We start from the raw sequence: 25,537 nt of genomic DNA on the forward strand, positions 1-25,537 counted from the left end.
CACTCGCTAAAAGAAAACTGTCTTAGTGTTTTCAAGTTTACAAAAGGCAGCACCCAGACTTTCTGAATAAAATGATATGGTCGCTCAGAAGAAAACTGTCAAACGCTTCCACTTGCACCTCGCCTGGGCCTCCGCGGTCAGAGGGTCTTAGCCACCCGTTCAGCCAGCATTTCCTGAGCACCTGTTATGTGCCAGGAACGCGAACACCAACACGATCCCATCCAAGCCTTCAAGGAGCTGCAGTCCAGGAGGCCAACAGGCAAACAGAAATGACACGCTCTCATTCCGCCATGTACAAGGAAGTGTGGAGGGACATCCGTCCATGCAACAAATCGACACCAAGCACCTGCCTACCCTAAGCCCTCGCTCAAAAGACAGGCCCGGCCCTCATGGAGCTTGGAGCCGGCCTGGGAAGGAGCCAGAACCTATGGAACACCAACTCATGGCGCGCACGCAGCGACCGTGGGCACCGGGGAGGGCGAGGGCGGCCCTTGGGCTGCTGCGGGCCCCTCCGCCTGGACCGGTCCCCGCTCCCTGGACACCCACACGGGAGGGCGTCGCAGGCTCCCACCACCGACGGTGGACGGCTGGACCCCAGCTCGGGGGCTGACCGGAGTGAGGGAGTGGGAGCAGGAGACGCATTCCCACCTGCGCCGGGAGCCCGCAGCCGAGCCGAGCATCCCTGCGGCCCTGCCTCCGTCGCCAGCCCGGGACGCCGGGTCGCCACGCCCAGAGGTTGCGCGGCAGGAGCCGGCGCGTCTGTCCGCACCAGGGCTGCGCGGTGCGAATGGCCGGCCGCCCCCGCTCCGCACAAAGGATTCCGCAGTGATGCCGGCTCCGGTGAGGTGAAGTTTCTCCGCGAAGCCGGCTTCAGGAGCCGCCCGCAGTGCCGCGGACACACCCAGGGCGCGTGAGGCAGAGGCCCCTGCGCCCCCTGTGCGGGAGCCGCACCTGCGGGAGCCGGGCGGGCGCGCGGGGAGCAGGGCGGGCCGGGGCGGCCCGGGGTCCCAGTCGGCCGGCAAGGGTGGGAAAGGCGGGCCCGGGCGCGCAGGCGACCCCGGAGCCGCGAGCCCCGGGTCCCGGCGGCACTCACCGATCCTCAGCGCCGGGGCGGGGGCGGCGCGCAGCCTCTCGCGGGGTCCCCTCCCTCGCCCCGCGGCTGCGCTCCAGCCTCGCAGGGGCGGCGGCCGCCGGCGCTGACAGCTGCGACGCCTCCCTGCGGGGAGGGAGCGCCTGTGACCCGCGACTGGTGGACACGCGGGCTCCTGCAGGGGGCGCGCCGGGTTGCGCGTGCGCAGTCGACTGCCCCTGCGGGTGCCCGGCTCGCCCCCGGCCGCCTCTGCTGCCCCGGCCGGCCCGGCCCCGCGCCTGCGCAGTGCCCCGCGCATGCCGCGCTCGTCCGCGCGCCAAGCCCGCCACGCTGCGGCTAAACGCGCTTGTGCCGGGCCGCCCGCCAGCCCGCGCTTTCGCAGCGCCCACGTCCGCCAGGGGGCGCGCGGCGGAGGTTCCCGGCGCGAGGCCGAGCGCGCGGGGCCCGGGGCGGACCCTGAGGAGAATGGCTCTGCGCACACGCATGTCACAGCAGTCGAAGTAATCACACCGGGAAATTCCCATTCCGTTGCCCTTTTCCCACTTCCCCTTCCGCGCTGTCCCCGGAGCCTCTCCTTTCTTGGGCCTCTCGCGGGTGGCTCCTCGCTCCTGTCCAATGGAAGGCGGGATGAGGGCCAGGAACCTTCTGGAATTTGGCCATCGGAGTGGGCGTCGAGTTTATGAGAGAAGACCCGGTATCCCGGGGTGTGGCCAGTTGCGGCCTCAATTCGGGAGCGCGGGAGACCTCCGGGTCCTGCGGCTGGGTCGGGGTCACCTCAGGCAGGGGTCCGGTCCTAGGTCAGGTCACCTGGGGGGACGGTCCTGGGGCTAGGTTGGGTCACCGGGTCGGAGTCACCTGTGGGGGTCCGCAGGGCCAGGCAGGGGTCACCGTGGTGTGGCTGGGACCCGGCAGGGTGAGGGTGTCCCGGGCGGGAGCGTGGGATGCGGGCGCGGGGCGGGTCCAACAGTCGCCGCGGGCCGGGTCCAGTGGGTCCCCGGAGCCGCCAGCGGCAGGACCACGGTGAGAAGTGTCCGTGGTCCCGGCGCCCGCCCTGGTGCTGGCGTCCCAGGCAGTGGCGGCCAGGCCCGGAGCCCCGCGGCCCGCACTGGGGGAGCCACCTGCGACTCGGCCCGTGCACCCCGGCGCCCCGCCTGCCGCCCGCTCTGCGTCGGGACGGACCGAACGGTAACGTAATGCCCGGTCAAGGGCTGACGTCTCTCGGGCCCTGGGACTCCTTACGGAGCGGCTCCTTGCCCCATTGCCTTCATAACATCTTAAATTCTCTGAGGCGGCGTTCTTGTTAGCCCAGGAGATGGGCTCCGTGAGGGAAGGGACTTTGCTGCTGTGTAGAGCCAGGGTCCTAGAATGCCTGGCACAGAGGAGGCCCTCGTTGGCCCTTGTTAAATACTTGTTCAATGAAGGAGTCTCAAAGGCCTGACTTCAAATCTTGGCCCACCCGTTAACTAGTATAGATATATCATTTTACCTTTCCCAGCCTCAATTTCCTATCCTTCAAATTGAAATGATAATAATAGCAAACTCGAAATTTTGTTTTGTTGTTGTTTTCTTTTTTTTTTTGAGGGTCAGATGAGAAGGAGCATGTTTAAGTGCTTATCACAATGCCTGGCACAGAAATGTGAAATAAATAGTGTTATAATGTGAGTAGGACTGGAGATTTACGTAGACTACAAGGCCCGTCTCTATAATGAGCATACAGGAAAAAAGCAGTCGAATGCAGTTCCAGGATGGCTGGGGGAGAAGATTATGCACGTGCTGCAAAAATCTTAAAAACCCTTCTCTCCGTCTTTTCTCACAGATTGTACGTCCATCCTCAACCAAACGCCTCCCCATTTTCTACTCCCTGCCAGAAACCTGTGTGAACTGGTCATCTGGCCCTTCTCTTCACCCTGCCACCTTCTCACTCAGTCTTTTTTCTTTCGAAAACCAATCCTCAGCCGGCAGTGGTGGCACGAACCCGTAGTCCAGCTACTTAAGAGGCTGAGGTGGGAGGATCACTTGAGGCCAGCAGTTTGAAACCAGCCTGGGCAACATGGCAAGACCCCGTCTCTACGAAAAATAAAAAGTTAGCTAGGTATGGTGTTGTGCCCCTGTAGTCCCAGCTACTCGGGAGGCTGAGCAGGAGGATGGCTTGAGCCCAGGAGTTTGAGGCTGCAGTGATCTGTGATCAGGCCACTGTACTCCACCCTGGGCAACAGAGCCAGACCCTGTCTCTTAAAAAAAAAAAAAAAAAGGAAAATTGTCTCCAGTTTCCATAAGGAAACATGAAGGACCATGAATGGTGGTGAATACAACCACTTTTCCCTCCACTGTTCTATACTGGGTGACTTGAGTGGTCATATTCTCATTTTTTAGCTAAAAGTGCCAGACCCTGGGGAGTCATATCTAGAACAGGACCAGAGGAATGCACATTACCCAGCAGCCTAGCTTTGCTGCTGCTGGATACAGAAACTGCACAAAACCTAGTAGATCTTCTTTTGTAGAGGAAGTGATTATGTTTTATACCGTACGTAGATGGTTTATTGTATTAGGCAGGAGAATTCTTGAAACTTTATGTATAGGAAGAAGGATTTCTTTTTTAGGAGCAGCAAAGAGATACACTTTCCCTCTCCCTTTCTGCTGGTAACAGAAACCTGTTCTGAGCGTGTGTGTGTGTTGGGGAGGGTAACCATTCCGTACGGCTCAGGAGGTACTGACTCTTTCTCCCCCATTTTCGTTGTCCTCCTCCCACCTGCCACCTTGCTGGCACCTAAGCTAAGCCAGTCAGAGTCCTCCTTGGGATTTTTTTATGGAGGAAGGAGACACTGTTTTCTCTGGGATTTTTGATGTGAGCCTAGAACTCCAGGGGGCCGTCGCGGCCACTGTGTGTTTAGAGACTGCCTGATAAGAGGCCACGCAGAGGAAGGTGGAATGGAGAGAGCCAGAGCCCTGGTCACATTATTTGAATACTTGGGTTCAGCTGTTATTCTGTAGCGTATTCCACTTGGGGTTTCCAGTTGGGCAAAAAATGAATCTTTTTTCCTTTTCTTCTTTTTTGAGGGGGTGCTTGAGGTGTGTTGAGTTGAATTTTCTGTTACTTGTAACTGAAAGAATTCCTACTTGGTATATCAGTTTAACTTTGTGACTTGACGTGGGCAGATAGCAGAGATAGAGAAAGAAGTAGATGGGTTGAGAAATCTTTCAGAGACAGGGTCATCAGGACTCACTGATGGATTTGATACAAGAGGTGAGGGAAAGAGAATGATCGAGGTCGGAACCTAGGTTTTTGGCTTAGGTAACTGGTAGAGATTTACCATTTACTGCAGAGCCCAGAAGAAAGGCTATATATACATCAGCTCTTCCTTTTTTAATTTAAGGTTGCATTATTACTTAGTTGTTTATATAATTAATCCCTGTTGGTGGGTACTGGGCTCTTTACATTATTTTGTTATTATAAACATGCCTCCATGAATAATCTACGTGTTATTTCATACTAGTGCAGGTGTGTCTATAGAATAGATTCCCAGAAGTGGGGTTGCTGGGCCAAAGGCCTTCCCTGATGTTATTCTGGCAGAAGTTCTGAATAGTTGCTGTGTTGCTTATTTTCAGCCCATTTTTTCTTTTTCTTTCTGGATCATCTGTTTTCCAAATGCAGCATGAACATGTTTTCCTTTTTATTCCCCTCCTTGCTTATCTGGGACCCATTTGAATCCTTTCCTTAGACTCAAGCTTGAAGGTGACGATTCACAGTGTGTGTTTTGTGGTGACCCTGCGGAAACAGCAATGGCCTTTATTTGGACTGTGTTGCAGCCCAACTTCTCTCTGCCCAGGCCTGCCTCCTTTGCTCCCCACAAGGACTAGGTCTAGAGTGTTCCCCAGGAACGTCCTGCGCAGAAATCTCTCTCGGTGTCTGCTCTGTGGTTTAAATGAGGCCCATGGCTGATCGATCTTTTCGTGATAACATTTTGCTTGGACACAGTGCCTTTAGTACAGAATTGCTGCATTAACAGATGGTTGTGCATTACAAACTTTTAAATAAACCTTCCTTTTAAAGAAACAGCCCACCTCTATTATTACAAATATAAAAAGATGCTTAGTAGGAAAATATCCATCTGCTCTTATTTTTTTCCTGTCCTGTTCTACTGAATGGTAACTGTGGTTGGAAAAAACCACATATTCTCATTGTCTCCGGCCTTTATTTTCTTGTGTTGGGATAGTCTTGAGCCAAAATATTTTCTCATCTAGATGGTGAGAGTTAAGGTTGGCAAATTCACAACACCGGTTTTTAAAGAATTAAGTGTTGGGTGTTTTGGTAGATGGATATTGTTCCCAGCTCTTCAGTGTTTCCTTGCATAAAGTTTTACATCCATACCCTTTGCTGTGTGGCTTTGCAGAAGTCCAGGCTAGGGATGGTAAGAGTAGGGGTGGTGCTTTAAAGGGATTGGATTCTGGGTATACTTTGAAGGTAGAGCTGACAGGGTGTGCTGACAAACAGGATTTAAGCTGTAAAAGAGAAAGAAGTCAAGAATAATCCTGTTAGAAGTAAATACTGTTGATGTTTTGGTGTATAAACTTCCAGTTTCTTGTATACATGTTCATACTATTTATTTATTTAGTTAGTTAGTTAGTTAGTTATTATAGTTAGAGATAGGGTCACACTCTGTCACCCAGGCTGGAGTGCGGTGGATTGATCATAGTTCACTGTAACCTTGAACTCCTGGGCTCAAGCGATCCTCCTGCCTCAGTCTCCTAAGTAGCTAGGACTATAGGCATGCACCACCACGCCTGGATAATTTTTTTTTTTTTGTAGAGACAGGGTCTTTACTATGTTGTCCAGACTGGTCTTGAACTCCTGGCCTAAAGCAATCCTCTTGCTTTGGCCTCCTAAAGTGTTGAGATTACAGGTGTGAGCTGCTGCACCTAGCCCTATACTTTTTAATTTTTTAAAAATCAAAAATGAAGGTATCTTCTACTTACTACTTGTAACCAGCTTGTTTAATAACATGTTATTTTCCTGTGTTATTAAATAATTACATCAGTCTTGTAAAAAGAATAATCCTGTTTAACTGAAAGAATGGAACTGATGTTAGTTGAGGTGAGGAAGACTGTAAGACAATCTGATGTAAGGGGACTATGAATAGGCGAGTTTGGCCATGTCAGGTTTGAGATGAAACACATGGAGATGTCAAGCAGGTAATTGGATAACTGAGTCTAGAGTTAGAGGGAAGGTGCAGGCTGGAGGTAGAAATTTAGAAGCCATCAGCAGATATGTGCATTCAAATCTAAGAGCTGAGTGAGATTGCCTAAGAAGTGAGTATCGCTATAAAAGACAAGAGATCACAGACTAAGTCCTGGAGCACTTTCCTATTCAGAGGTTGGAGAGGAGGAAGAATCAGCAAGACAGACTGAGAAGGAACTGCTAGAGAGGTAGGAGGAAAAGTAGTCCAGCCCGGTCATCTGAAAGCCCAAAAGAAGAACGTTTTCCAGGTGGGGCCTGATGGCTCATGCCTGTTATCCTAGCACTCTGGGAGGCCGAGGCAGGATTGTTTGAGGTCAGGAGCTCAAGGCCAGCCTGAGCACCAGCGAGACCCCGTCTCTACAAAAGATAGAAAAAAATTAGCCGGGATTAGTGGTGCTCGTGTAGCCCCAGCTACTAGGGAGGCTGAGGCAGGAGGATTGCTCAGGCCCAGGAGTTTGAGGTTGCTGTGAGCTAGGCTGACACCACTGAACCTGGGAACCCGGGCAACAGAGCAAGACTATGTCTCAAAAAACGAAAAGAAAGTTTTCTAGAATGAAAGAGTAAAACTCTTAACACACATAATATTTCCCTTCATTTGTTTCCTCACTAGTGGTGAGCCCTTCTCTTCAGCTAGAAAAATGGCAGTATTCAAGAAGTTAAAACTTCTTCTCTGGAAGAATTTCATCTTAAAGGTGGGTATTATTATCTGTGGGGGAAATGTAAGTCCTTGGGAGGAAGTGAATATTTAATTTAAATTGCTTTATAATAATGAGTTAAAGAAAAATTAAGACCTTTTCTTGTAAAGGGGCTTTTTCCTGCAAATGAGTCATGTTTCCATAGTATTCTGTTAACCCTAATTATTACAGATGACATTATTGTTACTGATGTCTAGCCATTGGTGTAACAGAAAAACTAAAATGAGATGTTTCTAGCTAATTCTCATTCTATTTTTTTCTTTTTCATGTGTTATACAGGGTGGCTGGAAGAAATGAAAGTGTTCTTAATGGAAGAACATTCGTCACATAGTGATTTACACTTGTGTTCTGTTTTGGGGTAACACATAGCTTTTGTTTTTATTTTAGAAGCGGAAGACTCTGGTAATAATCCTTGAAATATTGATGCCATTACTATTTTCTGCAGTTGTATTGTATCTTCATTTCAATAATGTGCCAAGAAAAAGACCTTCTGTTTACTATCGTGCAGTTGATATCAGTTTACTGCCAGAATTCTTCTATCATTTTCCTTTGAAAAATAGATTTCAACTGGTTTATATCCCTTCCAAAAGTGAAACTTTGAAGGCTGTCACTGGAATGGTGGAACAAAGCTTTGATGTTGAGTTTGAAGGTTAGACATAAAGATGGGGTAAGGATAGGGAGGGCGTTTTTATAAAGTATAGTTTGAAGTTTTTCCCTGAGAGTTCCTGGTAGTGATTCCAGAGCTGGGGTCTCCAAACTCTAAGCAGCCTATAGAGGGGTGGCTGGGGGGAAGCTGCCCATGAGGTGTATTTATTATTCCAGACAACACACTGGAGACTTATATAGTTATGTCACAAGGCCTCAGGCTAATTAAAATGTTAAATGTTAAGTATTTGCTTTTTTTTTTTTTTTTTTGAGACAGAGTCTCACTGTGTTGCCCGGGCTAGAGTGCCGTGGCATCATCCTAGCTCACAGCAACCTCAAACTCCTGGGCTCAAGCGATCCTCCTGCCTCAGCCTCCCGAGTAGCTGGGACTACAGGCATGCGCCACCATGCCCGGCTAATTTTTTCTATATATTTTTAGTTGTCCGATTAATTTCTTTCTAATTTTAGTAGAGACAGACGGGGTCTCGCTCTTGCTCAGGCTGGTTTCAAACTCCTGAGCTCAAACAATCCGCCCGCCTCGGCCTCCCGGAGAGCTAGGATTACAGGCATGAGCCACCGCGCCCGGCCAAGTATTTGCTTTTAACTCACTATCATGATACCCATCATCTCAGATTGATCAGAAGGTCTGATTGGCATTTAAACGTCTCTGACTAATGAAAAATGTCTCTCAGCATTCAGAGATTCTGAAATAGCTTTCTAACTTGTCTCTCTGCTTCTCCTCTTGTCCCATTCTAATCCCATCTCCATGTGGAGGTAGAAAGATCTTCAAAAGGTCAATAGGATTGGCCAGTCTCCTGCTTAAACCCCTTCAGTGTCTTCCCACTGCAGTCAGAGTAAACCGACTCTTCTCTGGGACCTGACCCTGCTTTTCTGCCCAGGCTTACCTGTTCCACTCCTCCCTGTGCTCCCGCACCCTGGCCATGCTGGCAGCCTGTCAGTTCCTGGAATATGCGAGGGTCTCTGTCCTTAGAACCTTTGCCCCAGCTGACACAATGCTTTGCCCCCAGCCCTCCCTGTGCATTGCTTCCTCGTGTCCTTCAGGTTTCAGCTGAAGTGACACTTAGGAAGGCAGCTAAATGGCTTTAGGTTGCTCACTTCTGCCTTCTTCTCTTTCACAGAACCCTGTTTGATACCTTCTTAGCACTTTTATAAATGTTTAATTACATATTCACTGCCTGGCTTTCTGTGTCTTGTCTGCTTTTCCCCAGGAAACTCCACCTCTGAGGGCAGGACCATGTCTGTTTTGTTCATCACTGTGCCTATTGTGCCTGGCACATAGGAGATGCTCAATAAATATTTATTGAATAGATTAATGCAGTTAGGTAGATAAAATTTTTCAGAACGCGGAATTCACAGGAGAAATTTTTTCAAAATTACTATAATTGCTATATATGCTATTGTAAAAGCATTCTAATAAGATATAGGGCATAAAGTGAAAAGAGTTTTCCTCTCCCAGCTCTAGTGCCACTCGGTGGGGATAGTTCTTTTAAAGGCTGTCAGTGGTGAAATGTACGGAAACCACTATTTTGAAAGTTGTGCTTTATGCTTGTCTAGTATCCTAAAATACTATATATTCTAACTCACCTCATAAATACGAGATTATGAAATTTGAAAAAACATGAAGAAATCTTCTCTGGTGGGGGTAAGTTAGTTAAGACAAGAATGATACAGAACAAGCCATGTGAGACGGGATGGTAGTGGGTGTCAGGAGCAAGGGGCTGTCCAGATGGGGGCAGAAAGTAGCAAGGCCCCGGGGCAGAGAATACTCAGGTGTCTGAAGGCCGGAAAGTCAGCAAGCCAGCTTGAAGTGCTTTGAGAGGTAGTGTGAGATGAGCTGTGAAGAGCTGGTGGGAGCCACGTCGTGTGGAGCCTTGCAGGCCACGTGGAAGCATCTGGGTTTTCTTCCACTTGCAAAGGCAGCCACTGAAGGGTTTCGAGAAGAGACGTTATACCATGTAAATTGTTTTAAATGAGATCTCTGTGGCCATTCTCTGGAAATGTGATTGGAAGGAGGTTGTATTTGCAGAAATTCTGGAGGAAAAAGATAATGAATGATGGAAATATGTAGTTGAATTTAAGACAATTTTGGAGTTAGAGGTGATCAGTCAGAAGACCTCCTACCTCTTTTGAGCCTTTCTCAGCAACTCCTCCCTCTGGAGAAATGCTTCCATCTGGGTTTGATTTTTCCCTCACTTTTAAATTAGCCTCAATCACCTTCACTTTAGAAAAAACATTTCCTATTCTGTCTTACCTGTAATATCCTTCCTCAGACTATTTAATTTTTCCCCCTAATCAATGTCTTGAAAGTTTATTTCTATTTTATTACTTCCCACTTATTTCATAACTTATTATAATCTGTATTCTGCTCTCAATACTATACTGATTGCTAAGAAAATGTCATTCGTGTCATGCTAATTGTCAAATTTGCTGTTTTCCTGCCAGTCTTCTATTTGTCCTCACCGTAGCAAGTATGCCTTTAACTACTCTTTCCTTGGAATTCTCTTCCCCTTTGAGTCCTAGGATAGTGTTGTCTTCTGCTTCTGCCTTCCTGCTGCCTCCCTTTCAGTCTTCTCGGCTCTCTTGTCCTCTAAGCAGCTCCTTGCCTTCCTCTTCTCCCTCTCTCCTTAGGACAAAGGTGGTGCGTGAACCAATACAGGTTTAAAGTAAAACGTTCAAGCTTCCAACCCAGATCCCACTTCTCAGAAGAATTCTTTAATGCATTGAAATGTATTTTTCTGGGATTTAACATTTAAAAAAAAAAACCTTAAAATTTACAACAAATATAGGAATTCTTTGCATTGAAAATTCCAAACAGTGCAAGATAAAGAATGAAAGGTAAATTTCCTCTTCGTGCCATCCCCTAAGCAAATCCTCTGCCCCAGAAGTGATGACAAATAACAGTTTGATGATCCTTTCTAAACTGCGATGGACATGTGTTCTGTTTCTTCTTTCTCCTTTTGACATACATAGCGTGTTTCTCTCTGGGGGTCTGATCCCTCTGCCGCTCTCAGACCATGTACTGCTGGTGATGTTGACTCCACCCTGGGCTCAGAATGGATCATGTAACCTGTGTCTAAACCAGTTTGCACTTTGCATTCCCCTTGCTACAGCGATCTGTCCAGGGAGAACACTTAGTAGGAGTTAATGCGACAGTGAGGTTTCTTCTTGGGGATTTCTGAGAAGAGATTATTGCATTCCATTTCTGGTAATATGGTAGACCAGGTTATTTGGATCAGCCCTCCAGTTGAAAAACAAATGCTGGATAAAATATTAAAATTATGTTCTTGAAAACATTAAAGAACTAAATAGATAGCAAGGAACTATCTAGACAAAAAAACTAAGGTAAAAATATTTTATTTATTGATCCAAAGGGTGATTACTTAGGTGTTCATTTTATAACTATTCATTAAACTGAACATATGTGTTTTGTATACTTTCCTATGTATGTTATTTTTCACAATTTAACTCTGTGTGTCTGTGTGCGTGTGTGTATTTAAGAAGAAACCTAAATGAGGCTAAGGAAACAAAAGAACAAAAAAAATGAGGAGAAAAAGTTTGTGGAAAGATGGAATTATAAGATAAAAATTAAAAAATATAAACTCTATCTCTCAAGCTCCATCGGTTCAAGACACTTTTATAAGCGATGACACCAGCCATTTAGTCCATCCCTGGAGGGCTGAGGGTCTTGGGACTTTAACCATGTCAATGCAGACTTTTTTACATTATTACCTGAAGAAAAATGGGTGCCCTTTAAAGTTTTCTTTAAGAGTAGGAATCAAAAAGAAGTCAGAAGGAGCCAAATCATGACTGGAAGGTGGGTGCCTAACAATTTCCCATGAAAACTCTTGAAAAATTGCCCTTGTTAGATGAGAGGAATGAGCAGGAACATTGTGGTGGTGGAGAAGGACTCTCTGGCGAAGTTTCCCAGACGTTTTTCTGCTGAAGCTTTGGCTAACTTCCTCAAAGCACTCTCATGATAAGCAGGTGTTATTCTTTGGCCCTCCAGAAAGTCAACAAGCAGAATGCCTGAGCCTCCCCCAAACTGGTGCCATGACCTTTGCTCTGGACCTCTTGGTGGCCAGTGCTTTGATTGTGCTTCGTCTCCAGGACTGTCCTGTACAGCCCTGTTTCGTCCCCTGTTGCAGTTCTTCAAAGAAGAGCTTCAGGACCTTGAACCTACTTGTTTAAAACTTCTATTGAAAGCTCTGCTCTCGTCTGCCGCTGATCTGGGTGCAGTAGTTTCGGCAACCATCAAGTGGAAAGTTTGCTCAACTTTAATTTTTCAGTCAGAATTGTGTAAGCTGAACCAGTTGCCCTGTTTATGGTGTTGGCTGTTGTTTCTGCTGTTAATCGTTGGTCCTCGTCAGTTTTGGCACAAACAAGATTAATTTTTTCCTCGAAAATTGATAATGATGGCCTGCAGCTGTGGGCTTCATCTTCAACATCGTCTTGTCCCTTCTTAAAATGAGTTATTCATTTGTAAACTGCTGATTTCTTTGGGGCATTGTCTCCATAAGCTTTTTGTAAAACATCAGTGATTTCAACATTTTTCCACCAAAGCTTCACCATTAACGTGGTGGTCTTGGTTCAATTTTAGCAGAACTTATGTTGCTCTGACAGAGGCTCTTTTCAAATTGGTGTCTTATCCTTCTTAGTGCCTCAAACTAGGTCCTGTTCAGACATGTTACAACAAGTGAGTACTAGCTTATTTTGGAGCAAAAAATTTTGAAATCCATGCATACATTTTTGTTTTCTTTTTAAAAGTGCAGTGGCACAATCATAGCTCACTGCAACCTCAAACTCTTGGGCTCAAACAATCCTCCTGGCTCAGCCTCCTGAGTAGCTGAGACTACAGTCATGTGCCACCATACCTGGCTATTTTTTTTAATTTTTGGTAGAGACAGGATCTTGCTATGTTGCCCAGGCTGGTCTCAAATTCTTGGCTTCAAGTGATCCTGCTGCCTCTGCCTCCCAAAGTGTTAGGGTTACAGGCGTGAGCCATCACACCCTGCCAATTTTTTCATAATGCATATTTTTCATGAAATTTTTGAAGTCCTCTTGTCTATAAGAAAAAAGAAAATTCACTCGTTATTTAATATCTTGGTCTACATGCTTCTCGCACTTTTTGTAAAAAACAAAAGTAACATCCTATTATAATAGTGAGCTAGTTTGTTGTCTGCCTTTTATTTTATTGTGAACATGTTTCCAGATTACTAGATAGTTTCCTAATTAAAAAATCTAGATGAAGGAAAGAACCCAAAGAGGTCAGTGGAGGTCCTAATGAAAACATGCCTCATACTAGGGGAAATTGAACTGTAGTTTTCATAGCCTTGAAAGGCACAGAGGGAAAGAAGGAAAAGTGAAGGCTCATTCAAGGTGGGGTGTCTAATAATAAGAGACTATCTCCGCATAAAGCTGGGACCCCAAATGCCTGCATCATACATGGTGGTTAATGTAAGATTGAGCCCTAAGTAAACATGCCCCATCCCACTCCTAAGGGACTGCAAGGAATGTTGCCTCAGAACTGAGCACAGCAGTAAGGGACCAGCCCTGAGATTTGTAGCTCAACATCACCTGGTTGTCAAAAAAAAGAAAAAAGAAAGAGGAAAAAAGAGAAAACCCTTTGAAGTGGGACTCAGACTGACCGATGTAAATGTAAATCTCTGGAAGAACACACCTTCTTTCTCTCTCAGAAGACTCAGCACAAGCACATGAAGGTTGATGAGCAGACACACTAGGAGACAAGATGCCAAGGGTGACAATCAGTATTAACAACAGAAGCCATAACAGAACTAGAAGTATTCCAGATAATGGAATTATTAGTGCCACATTATAAAATCACTGAGTTTACTTGGTTTGAAGAAATCAAAGGCAACCCGAAAGGATTTAGAGGTAGCATGTCACTATAAAGAGTCACGTAGCAGATTTGGGAGAAAAATAAAAAAGAACCAAATAGAACTTCTAGAAATGAAAAATAAAATAATCAACATGTAAAACTCAGGTTAATAACAAGCCTTAAAAGGATGAAACTCAAACGTCCTACAAGAACAAAGCTCATTCTTTAACGATGAACAAACTATGAAGCTTGATCCAGGTCTCAAATTATGTGATTGGGACTTAAATTCTCTCTCTTCCTTCCTCGACTTACTTTTTTGATCTTCCAAGACACCTGCTAGTAGTTCCTGGGACTACAGACTGAATTATGAAGTTCTGAGTTAAACAACAAGAGTTATGTCTCTTAATCTCTCTTCCTTATTTCTTTTTATCTCTCTGCTCATATTCTTGCAGAACAAATGAATGAGTGAATGGAGAAGCTGGCAATCTTAAGTCTCTGTAGGTAGAAAGGGGGTAGTTGGGCAGCACTTATCTTCACACCAGCCTGATTGAATTTTTTTCTCTGTAGTTTTAGGCTATTCTTTGGTGACTTTGTTTGAAGATGACATAATTAATGATCCCAAAGCTTTCTACATATTGACAGGAATTGTTTTTGACCATAACTTCAATGACAGCAATGCACCGTTGCCACTTGCGGTAAGAACGTCTTTTCTATCACACTGTGCTACCCATCCTTGAGCAGGGGTTCCTTAAGCAGCCTTGCTACCTGGTCTGCCCCTCGGCTCTCCTCTGTGGCAGCTTCGTCATCTTATTTCCAGAGGAGACAAGAGAATGCTCCTGTGTTTCACATCTTGCAACCTAGACTTTGGGATCCCTTCCAGTTTTCAGATTCTTTAAAAGACTTGTTCTGAGCAAGCCTCCACCCTGAGAGTACAGGGTGGCACGTGTTAACTGCTTGATTGCGACAGCATCAGGCTCGGTACATGTGAGTCCAGCTCTGCGGCTTACTAGCTGTGTAATCTTGGGAAAGTTACTACCATTTCTGGGCCTCAGTGTCCTTACTGGTGTGTGGGGTTAATATGAGTACCTAACTCAGAGCTGTTGTGAGAATTAAATGAATTTATGCCCATAAAGTGCTTAGAATAGAGCTTGGCACAGAGGAATTTTTCAGAAGGATTCGTTATCATCGTTGTCGTTACACTAATCCCAGTGACTTCAGATATGATAGGTCTGTGTGTGTTTGTTTAAGGAAAGGGCAGTGTTTTAAATATAGGAATATTTTGGTTTATGTTTTGGAATGGAGAAACCACTCACATACAGCTTTTGTACTGTATAGTCTACCTAATGATTAACTGTTAGAACTTGCATGGAATGTTGGTAGATGGAGAGAGACATGTTAATAAAGTAATCAACAGTGTTTTTCAAGCATTTATTTATGCCAGGCACATCACAGGACCATCTCACTTAATCCTGCAGCAGCCTATGAGGTGGGTGCTATTAATATCGTCCCCATTTTACTGATGAGGAAACTGATGTATGAAGATCAAGTAACTTGCCCGAGATGACATGGCTATTCAGTAGGAGATTTGGGGTTTGGACCTTGGTGGCCTGGCTCCAGAGCCCTCACTCTGGAGTATTCTTCAGCACACCCTTCCTGAAAGTGGCTCAGTAGCCACTTGTGTGTTTCCCAAGATGGTAGCAGGGATAATTTGCAGAGTACCCAGGGAAGACCAGGTGTGCTCCCAGGAGAACATTACAGCAGCCCAGAAACCCCATTCTGCCCCGCCGGTCACTACCCTTCCAAGGGAAACAGCTATTCTATCTGCTAATAAAAAGTGATTTTGAAAAATTATTACATGCCATCCAGCCCTGTGTGTTTATACACACATCACCTTGTTTAGCTCCACCTCGCATGGCCAAGCTTCTCCTGGTTATCCACAAAGTATTTAACTTCTGGGTTTCTTCTAAGTTTAGCAACTGAAAAAAGTGTGGCTGTATGTGATTTTAGAACTCTCTCTTTCATTTTCGTTTTGGGGGAAAATTATTTCTCATTTTGGAAACTTGCTTTACTATTTGGTATTCTCGCTTCCCACCAAGGCCAGTGGGTGCCTTTCCTCCAGCCGCGGTTGCCGCCACGCGCAGCGTTGCTGTCTGTGCTTTGCTGAGTGTCAGGATCTCGCAACTGAATTTGTTTTCTCTTTATCCTTTGTAGGTTAAGTATGACTTGCGCTTCAGTCACATTCAAAGGAATTATTTATCATTGAAGCATGTATTTTTTGAAGATAATATAGAAGGCTGGTGCACATCCTTCCTTTATCCTCCTAACCCAAGCCAAGGACCCCGGGAATTTGCATATACCGACGGGGGAAGCCCTGGTGAGGAAGCTCCGAAGCCTACGTGTGTTAAGGGCACTTTTGTCCTGTGGTACATGTTTGTGATGCTATTTCGTTGTCATTGTTTTGATGCCAGAACACTTGCTAACCTAACATTTCAAAAGAGATTGAAGGAGTTACATTTAGAAATGTGGCATTCAGTAAAATGCTCATGTTCTAGAGTAAGTTAGAACTGGAGTTATGCATTCGATTGTTTGTAACAATTGTTTGAAGGAAGGATGGAACCATTTTATAGAAACAAGGAATGCGAATCCCTTCCCCAGGTGTCTGTATGTATTAACTTTTATGTTTATAAAAATGCATATTTGCTTTTTGCTGTCTACAGACTGCCATTTAAGAGGCCTTATTTTTATAAGTTGTTAAAACTCCCATAAAATAATTACTCTTCTACTTTTTCTTAAAGTGGTTTGCTTTTGGGCTCAGGCCTTTGCTAGGCTGTTCTTGCCCTGTTTGCTGCTTCACAGGGCTCGGTCTCCGTTTAACTGTCTGGTGTGGATGCTGCATTCTAAAGTGGTTTTTTTTTTTTTAACTTTTTATTGAAGTATAACATACATTCAGAAAAGTACACAAGTCATAGAGGTACAGCTCTATGCATTTTCACAAACTGAATACGTCTGTGTAACCAGAACTCAGGTCCAGAAACAGAACATTATAGCAGCCCAGGAACCCCATTCTGTCCCTCAGTCACTGCTATCCCAAGGGAAACAGCTCTTCTGGTTGCTAATAAAAAGTGACTTTCAAAAATTATTTACACACCATCAGGCCCTGTGGTATGTGTTTATACACCCATCATCTTATTTAGCTCTCACATTCCTTGCATGGCAAAGCTTCTCCTGGTTATCTAGAAAAGTATTTAACTTCTGAACTTAACTGAAAAAATTGTAGCTGTATGTGACATTAGAACCCTCTCTTTCATTTCCATGTTTTGGGGAAAATTATTTCTCATTTTGGAAACTTGCTTCACTTTTTGGTATTCTTATTTCCCACAATTTAAGAAAAATTTCCTGTGGCATATTTTCTCCTGCTGCATTTTAAGCTTCCTTCCTATTTTGTTTTAGCATATCATATCCAATTAGGTACCTTCTGATCCTTTGGTATTCCATAACCAGGATGGAGAGGGAAATGAGAATGTCCACATCATGGAATGCCATTCCACTGCTTTCTCCAGTTCCATCCTTTGCCTCCCACTTAGATGTCCAAGTCTCCTGGCTCTTGCTTTCCTCGGCTGTAGTCCCAGGGACTGACTGGGCCTGTTCTCCACTCGCCAATTACCATTCCCCATCTAGCCCTTGGGCTTCTTCTCCGTTCTCTCCAGATCCTCATGCTTTGTACCCTTTGAAGACAAACACCTAGTATCTTTTCATTTTAAGGAATTTACAGCTGACTTCTATGAGTATTGTGTGGGAAATCATCTAGATGCAATGGTAGTTTCCAAGGCTACTATCGGGAAAGCTATGCCAGAGGCGAGAGAACACAACATTCATGTGTTCTGCTCTCTCTACTGCATGAGCCTCGCCCGATGGTGTAGGTAGGGGGCCAGAACTCAGGATGAGCGAGGGAGCTAGGCAGACACCAACGTGCACTTGCCTTGTTGGACAGATGTGGAAGCAGGACCACCTGGCAGACCTGTAGCTCCTGAGTAGCCTGTTGAGCTCCCATGAGCTTTATCTGTGCCTCTTGGGCAGAGGTCTTGCAGGGCCCAAGTGGGACCATAACAGATGTCACCAATGAGTGACCAATTTAAGGGTGACATATCCATCATCATGGAGGAAACATAATCTATGCTTTATGAATATTTAAAATTGTCTTGGCCTCAACTTTCTGCCTGTAAGTTCCACTCTTGTTTGTTCTGTCCTTTTAAAAACGCATTCTGTTCAACATACACATTCTGTTTGTTTTAACTACAAATATCTAACTTTCCTATCTTACTGTCTCCACTAAGCATGTCCTGTGCATTTCATCTATCTCATTTTATTTAATAACGAAGAAACAGAAGGCAGTTGTGCACACTGCCTCAGGGCTCCCTGCCTACCTGTCAGCTCTAAAGGTTCGGTTCCTGCTTCTAGGGATGTTTCCAGGCTCTGCCTCCAGAATCCCTGAGCTCTGTCTGGCCGGTTCCTTGGCTCATCCTTCACTTGGATTTTACTCGCTCTGACTGACGCTTTAGATCTTTCTTTGATTCTTGCTCTCCTCCCTGCCCCACCCCCACCACTGGTGCAAGAATGCCAGTTCCCTTTTCTTCCGGTCTCATAGTCATGGCTTATCATTCCCATTTCCGCCCCTGTGTCCCCCTGTCTGGAACCCTAGCCTGAGAAAAGTCCCTTCCCATTCCCCGTTTTATTCAGGATAAGGGGACAGAAAATTAATGCCAGAGGTCAGGGTTTTTCCAGGAACTCCTATTTGTCCTAAGGGATGGTGTGTACTCCCAGAGCTGGGTCCTGACCCCTGACTGCCATCGTCCTCTCTCCTTGGAGAGCTGTGCTGACTTTCTGCCCTGGTGCCCTCTGGCCAGGGTGCAGAGGAGCCTTGCTGAGTGGCTGCTTTCCCTCAGCTTGCTCTCTCCCGCGGAGAGGGCTCTGACTCTACCTGACCGAGCAAACACCTAAACTTGGCACCAGTTCAGGACCTGGACCTGCCTGCACCATCGCAGCCCCTGCTCTCACTCTGGCCATCTCAGGCACCCAGAGAAGTAGTGGAACAACGACATCTGTTCATCCTATGTCCTTCACGATAAGCATCGTATTCCTGACTGGAGGCCCCTGAGCCAATCTCTCTTAAAGGACTCGTGCTCTTCAATTCGCTTTAGATTTTTTGGTCTCTCTCTTGGTGAGGGCTTTAGGGTGAACACCCTCTAGGCAACTAACTGTTCTTAGAAATTGTTTTTTGAGAGATGGGGTCCTTTCTATCACCCAGGCTAGAGTGCAATGGTGTCATCATAGCTCACTGCAACCTTGAACTCCTGGGCTCAAGCAGTCTTTCCACCTTAGCCTCCCACCTCAGCCTCCTATATAACTGGGACTGCACCTCTCTGTAGAATGACTCCACAGCTGGCCTGAAGCCTTGGGCTGCCATGCCCACCAAGTGGGAATCTAAGTCCAAGTACTTAGCTTCATGTACTTCTAGACAAGTTTCAGCAGTTCCTCAGTGAAGATATTCCTACACACAATCAAGAATATGTAACAGTTCCCAAAATTTATTACCAACAATTTGTTTCTCCTTTTTTCATCTTGACAGATCTGAGGTCTGCCTAGGTCCAGACTGTCAGAAGACCGCAGCCACCTCTACTCCAGGGCTGATGTACTCCCCCCAGCCCCGGCTCAGCCCACATAGAGGGTTGGTAACCCTTACTTGGAGGTGGGGATATTATCTCTGAGAAGGCCCCCAAACCGATTTTTCCTGAAAGCTGACCCCAACACACCACTTACACTGTATTGAAAAGAGGGTTGCTTGTGGTCAGGAGTGTTTTTGAGGCTTGGCAGCAAAATTCAGTGACCATAATGCTCAGGCTATAGCAGTAATAATGACTCAAAAACAGGTCACAGTGAGTCACACAAGCTTCAAGTGCTGTGAGTTTAACCATCCTGTACACGCTGTGTGATTGAACTCCAGAACGGGTGTCCTTTCCCTAAAGTCTGAGTAGGGGGGAAGATGTGGCCCTACTGTGGAAGATTCTTGAATTGGCCATCCCTTATTTTGTCTTCCCAGGACTCCTTTACCCCGTTTTCTGATCATAGGTGCCATCAGCCTCAGCACCAGGGGCCTCCATTGTTACTCTTCCCTTTCTTCCATACCGCAGGGTGTGGCCTGTGAGGGTGCCTTCCCTGCCATTGTTTGTCTGGCTCTGTGAATGGCTAGACATGAGCCATCTGGATTGTCAGTTGCTTTGCATCTCCAGTCTTCCTTAATTTCTTATGCATGATACTCACCGTTTTCCGGTAGGATACCACAAAGAGGGCTTCCTGGCCATACAGCATGCTGTAGATAAAGCCATCATGCAGTACCACGCTCGCGATGCGATGACCAACATGTTTGAGAGTCTCAATGTGCTTGTGAAGAGATTCCCATATGGAGCCTATATCCAGGACGGGTTCTTCCTTGTCCTGCAGAACGAGTTCCCTCTGCTCCTCATGCTCAGCTTCATCTACATCGAGCTCAACATCATCAACTCCGTTGGACTGGAGAAAGAGAAGAGACTGAAGGTAACCCCGCCTACCTCAGACTGCGCCTCTCCCAGGACAGGGCTGTGAGCAAGCTGCTGAGGGAAAATGACAGTACAGAAATGAGGCCAAAGCAGGGAAGAGGTTGCTTTAGGTGTCAGAGCGGCCTCCAGGTGAGTGGGAACTTGGAAGTTCTTTCATAATTTTAACCCGCTTGTAATTCAGGTGGTTCCCTCTGTTACTATGACATGAATCCTTGCTTTTAGACTGGGAATGTCTAGCCACATGGTTCCTGGTTGGCTAGTGCACACCTCCCACAGGGTAGGTGTTCAAAAATGCTTGCGAAATGATGAACTGATAAAGCTGGAGGGGGATGTTGCTCCCAGTTCACTCACGCTGTTGGCTGTGGGCAGGGTGGGAATTATCTGTAGGAAGACACACTGAAGACGAGCTTGATCATGCTGACTGGCTCCCGAAATCACTGATTTTACTCTGCTTTCTGCACTCTTCCATTGGCCTGCTCTCTCCTGTTACTTGTCTTCTCTCCTCACTTTCTGCTCCTCTAAAAAAATCTTCTCATTCTTTAATTTTCTTCTCCTTTTATTGATTCTTAGGACTATTACTGTCATGCTTCACTTAACAACAGGGATGCATTCTGAGAAATGCACCGTTAGGCAATTTTGTGGTTGTGTGGGCATCACAAAATGCACTTACGCAGACCCAGACGGTTCAGCCTACTACACACCTAGGCCAAATGGCACGGTCTGTTGCTCCTAGGCTGCAAACCTAGACAGCACCCGACTGTACTGAACAGTGCAGGCAACCGTCACACAATGGGAAGTATTTGTGTATCTAAATACATGTATTATAAGCTATTGTTTCTAAAACAGAAACACATATAAACATAGACAAGGTACAGTAAAGATGCAGTATCATAATCTCATGGGACCATTGTCATACATGGGTCTGCTGTTGACAGAAAAGACGTCATGCAGCACGACTGTATTAAAATAGCCTGCCGGTCCCTGAGCCTTGGTGGCCACTGATGATGTCTCACAGTGAAGAGCTAACCTCCCTGTCTGCTTTGTCTTCTTGTGTCATCAGTTGTAAGGAGCAGGGACTGAGGCTGCCTCCCGAGGCTGCCTGCAGGGTGCACTGTCTTTGCTTTCCTGTGGTGCAAGGCAGGGGAACCTCCTTCCTGCTGCGACAACAGAGGGTAGTGGGACAGTGGGCTAACTGGCAGGCCCTTCCACCGGCTCTGCACCTACTGGAAAACCTCAGGGAAACCAGGAGCTTCTGGTGTGTTGTTGGAAGCCCCTTTTAGTTTCCAGGTGTGGGATGGAGTTTTACCTTCCCTGTTTGTTAAATTATTTCAGCAACAAACTGGTAGAGAGAGGTGGTAGGCTTCAGATGTCTGCATTTCAGTCACTGAATTGGTTGTGTATTTCCTATTTCATGCCTGAGTCTGCTCTTTAGACAAAGGTAGGTTAAAAAATGCTTTTGAAAAACTTTTTGCATCTTGCTGTCTGCCCTGAAGGCTGACCGGTAGGAATTCCTAAGAGCCTTCAAGGACCTGGTGGGCCCTCAGGAGGAAGGGGGAGGACGGGTCCCAGTGCTGATCCCCAGCTCCCTCTCTGCAGGTCATTTTGGGCTCGACACCTTCCTTAACTGAAGGTCACTCTTCTCTCAAGATGTCTTGCTCCAAAAGACTCTTTCCCTTTCTGGATTATGGTAATCTCTCTTCCTTCTCATCCCTTTGGGTCCAAGGAGGGTAATAACTCTATTACTGGTGGCCCTAGGTTTCTGCACTGTCCTGTAGAGTTTCTGTCCCTGTGTACACATTTGTAGTTAGACCTGTTATAAATAAACCCTCCTTGAATTATTCTAACTTGAGTGTAACAGTTGTTTCCTTTAGGGACCCTGACTGATACACAGTTCTAGAAGAGAACTACTACTATTATTCTTATTTAGCAGAGGAACTAACCTCAGGCATATAGAGGTTAAAATTTTCAAAATAAGTATGGGAAGTACAACCCAGCCATAAAAAAAAAAAAAAGGTAGTTTTCATCCCCAGATAAAGAGTATCCCTCCCTAAGCAAAGTAAAACAGTTTTCCAATAATTAAGCTTTAGCTTCTCCAGGTGGCCTCTTAGATGAAACGTGCCGGAGAAGAGGAATGTGCTCCATTTCTGCGGGCAAAGATAGTTTTCCGGGGAGTTCCACAACAGCTTTCAGCCCTGTGTGCTGACAGGATCAGTGTGGTCGGCTCCTCTTTTCTGCTCAGATGATGCCCTGAGACTCAACCCAAACTTCTCAACTCTTCCTGGCAAGGACCCAGGAGTTGGCAAGTTGCATTCCAGGAGGAGTCATTAATACAGGAACTATTCCAAGAGGGAAAATGCCCTGACAGTTTGTCCTTAGGACCAAGGTGGGATAACAGGGGATAGGGTGCTAATATCATTTCCTTCTTTGAACACTGAAACAACTAATAGAACTCTCCTTAAACCCCCACGCGTTGATCTAGTTTTGATCTAGTCTGACTACATGGATGGTTAAAGAAAATTAAAAGAGATTGTCTTTAATTTAGGAGCCACCTGTAACACCCTCGACCCTCCTCTCCCTACTTCCCCCTCAGCACAGGTAGGTTCTGGTTGATTGTGCTCCTTTTCTTCTCCCCAGATAGGTGCTAGCTATACTGCTCCTTCTATAGGTGGGCCCTCTGTTTGGAATGCCCTCTCATTCAGAATTCATATTGCAGTTCACCTCCTTCAAGAGGTCTTTCCAGGCCTGGTTTGGTGGCTCCTACCTGTTATCCCAGCATTTTGGGGGCCTGAGGCGGGAGGATCGCTTAAGCCCAGGAGTTTGAGGTTGCAGTGAGCTGTGATGACGCCCCTGCACTCCAGCCTGGGTGACAGAGCAAGACCCTGTCTCTAAAAAAAAAAGAAAAAGTCTTTCTAAATTTCATCAATCTTCCATCCCATCTTCCCACAGCATGTCGTTTCCATTTCTGTTATAGCACAGTTGAAGCATTCTTAACTGGTCTCTGTGTAATCAGTTGTCCAAAGTAACTGACACTTCTATCCCCTCTGTAAAATTTCGGATTGGAGCTCCCAATGCACTGCAGCTGGTAGACTTCTCTCTCGTACACATGGGCTCATCTCCTCTTACTTGCTGAGTTGTAGGTTTATCGAGGTTTGTTCCTAAACCTCTTTATACCTGTACTTACTCTTATAATTTGTGATTTAATTAAATCTTGTATAAGCGGATGAAATGGACTGGAGTTTCCTTTGAAAGTTTACTTGAATGCTTTGGAAAGTAAGGCAGATCTCTAAAAAACATGCTAATAAATTTCATGTGGGTGAAACCACTGTAAAATTTGGGAAAAAAGTTATAAAAAGCCTTGGCATAGTCTGTACTGGTTTCTTCACACCTACATTTACGCCCTCAGTCCACTTTCGAGACTGATGGTGGAGCGTGCTGTCTGAGGGAGCGTTACGTTACTGCTTCCGCGAGCAGGCCCATGCTGCGGGAGGAGAGCTCACGTGCTGACATCCACATACTGGCACACGTTATACATTTATACACTATAAATAAAAACAAAAATTTAAGGTATGTGTATGTCATTTTTGTGATTCCCTGCTTTAACCAACTGGTTTTTGATTAATCAAGCAACTACTAGTTCCAATGTTAAAAGGTAAAAAGGCAACTTCTGCAATGACAGTGTGGTACATTCAGTGTTGTTACCATGTGTGTCTTCAGCACCTTTGCCTGTTATCTTCTCCAAATCTTTGGCGCAGTGCCTAGCACAGCGCTCTGCACGTGTTCACTTGCCAGACATTGACTGAGTGACTTACGTTAGTATCTACCATGCACGTCTGTTAGGGATGCAGATACAAGTGACACAGACCTTTTCCTCGGGCGATGCGTGGCAATAAGACCGAGTGTTACAGAAGAATCCCAGTGCTAAGATAATGGAATGTACAGGTGCTATGGCTGTGTGGAGGATGGGCAAGGCTGACCAGAGAAGGCTCCACAGAGCAGGTAACTCTTGAACTAGGTTTTGAAAATCAGGTAGGATTTTGCTAGGTAAAGAGAGAATGAGAGAAAAAAGAATGGGAACAGTGTATGTGACAAAAAGATATAGAGGTCATGTAGCATTCAGATGAATTGCAATAAGGTTTGTGTGACCAGGGCATAGGATGCCAAGCAGTTTAGATTTATTCTCAGGACCATAGGAGCCATTCACTTATAGTAGGCATTCCATAAATGGATGAATGAACAGAATACTTACCATTGCAAAAGAAGAATGATTTTAATACAAGGCCTATCTCTACCAAAGCGAAGCCAAATTAGTGCCACTCACTGGTTTGTACTCCTCTTTCCCAACTCACTCAGTCTCCATCACCCCCTGCTAGGCAGCTCCCCCAAGTGCACACACGACCCTTCACCCCAGTCTGCTGGGGTTTCAGTCACAGGCTGCTGGACCAGACCAGCTGGAACTGAGCATTGGACTGCATAAAATCTGGTTCTTTTACTTTCTCTAGGAGTACATGTGCATGATGGGACTGGAAAGCTGGCTACACTGGGTTGCTTGGTTCATCGTGTTCTTGATTTCTGTCTTCATTGCTGTTTCTTTCATGACCATTCTCTTCTGCATGAAGGTACATGTCTCCTGTCCTTCAGGATGTGCTAAGCTATGAATAGGCAGGAAAGAAATTCAGCGTGTGTAGGGGGCAATGCCTACACATTCAGACTCAATACCTGATGGGAACACAGTTACTGATGACCACTTGAAACCCTCAGGTTGATATGTGATGGCATTTGCTGAAACTTGGGGAGATCAAGCATTTAAGATTTTTAGGATCAGGGAGAGCTTTGCCCTCCTTTCAGTTCCTAGGTCTTCAGGTACTGGACACGGGTGTGGTTAATTTCATTAGTAAAGGGAATGCCAAAAAATATATTTTATAACCTTTAAAACATTACAAATTTTATACTCTACAAAGACTTGAAAATAGCTACTATGAAAGATGAGGACATTGTTTTATGTCTATGGTATCTTGGGTGTTTTTCTTTTATGTTCTCAATGGAATTTGGTGTTAAAATGTGCCAACTTGCATTTAATGACTAAATTATAACCCACTGTTTGGATATATGAAAATTTACATTCTAAATTACCAAAATAGGGGCAGTTTGGACAAAGGAAGACAAGAAAATCTAGACTAAATAGCAAAATATATAAAACAAAGGAAATGGCCAGAAAACATTAAAAAGAGAAGATACAAGATATCAAAAGAAATATCAAAATTATCTGTAATAGTGATAATGACAAATGGGATAAACTCACTTATTAAAAGAAAAAAACAGGTCAGGAGTGGTGGCTCACGCCTGTAATCCTAGCACTCTGGGAGGCTGAGGTGGGAGGATTGCTTGAGCTCAGGAGTTCAAGACCAGCCTGAGCAAGAGTGA

General features: G+C 45.6%; 1 protein-coding gene across 1 annotated transcript in view; it reads left to right on the forward strand.

Annotated features, from left to right (window-relative positions):
• The first annotated feature begins 1,386 nt into the window (after positions 1–1,386).
• Positions 1,387–25,537, forward strand: part of LOC105812943 (ATP-binding cassette sub-family A member 3-like) — a 58,136-nt gene continuing 33,985 nt past the window's right edge. Inside the window, exons 1-4 of the mRNA XM_012647507.1 lie at positions 1,387–1,590; positions 15,735–15,897; positions 19,855–20,114; positions 24,616–24,732. Of these exons, the coding sequence (XP_012502961.1) occupies positions 1,387–1,590; positions 15,735–15,897; positions 19,855–20,114; positions 24,616–24,732 (744 nt within the window). The remainder of the gene's footprint in view (positions 1,591–15,734; positions 15,898–19,854; positions 20,115–24,615; positions 24,733–25,537) is intronic.

This window comes from Propithecus coquereli, unplaced genomic scaffold (genome assembly GCF_000956105.1).
Source record: "Propithecus coquereli isolate 6110/MARCELLA unplaced genomic scaffold, Pcoq_1.0 Scaffold27, whole genome shotgun sequence".
NCBI classification, from domain to species: domain Eukaryota; kingdom Metazoa; phylum Chordata; class Mammalia; order Primates; family Indriidae; genus Propithecus; species Propithecus coquereli.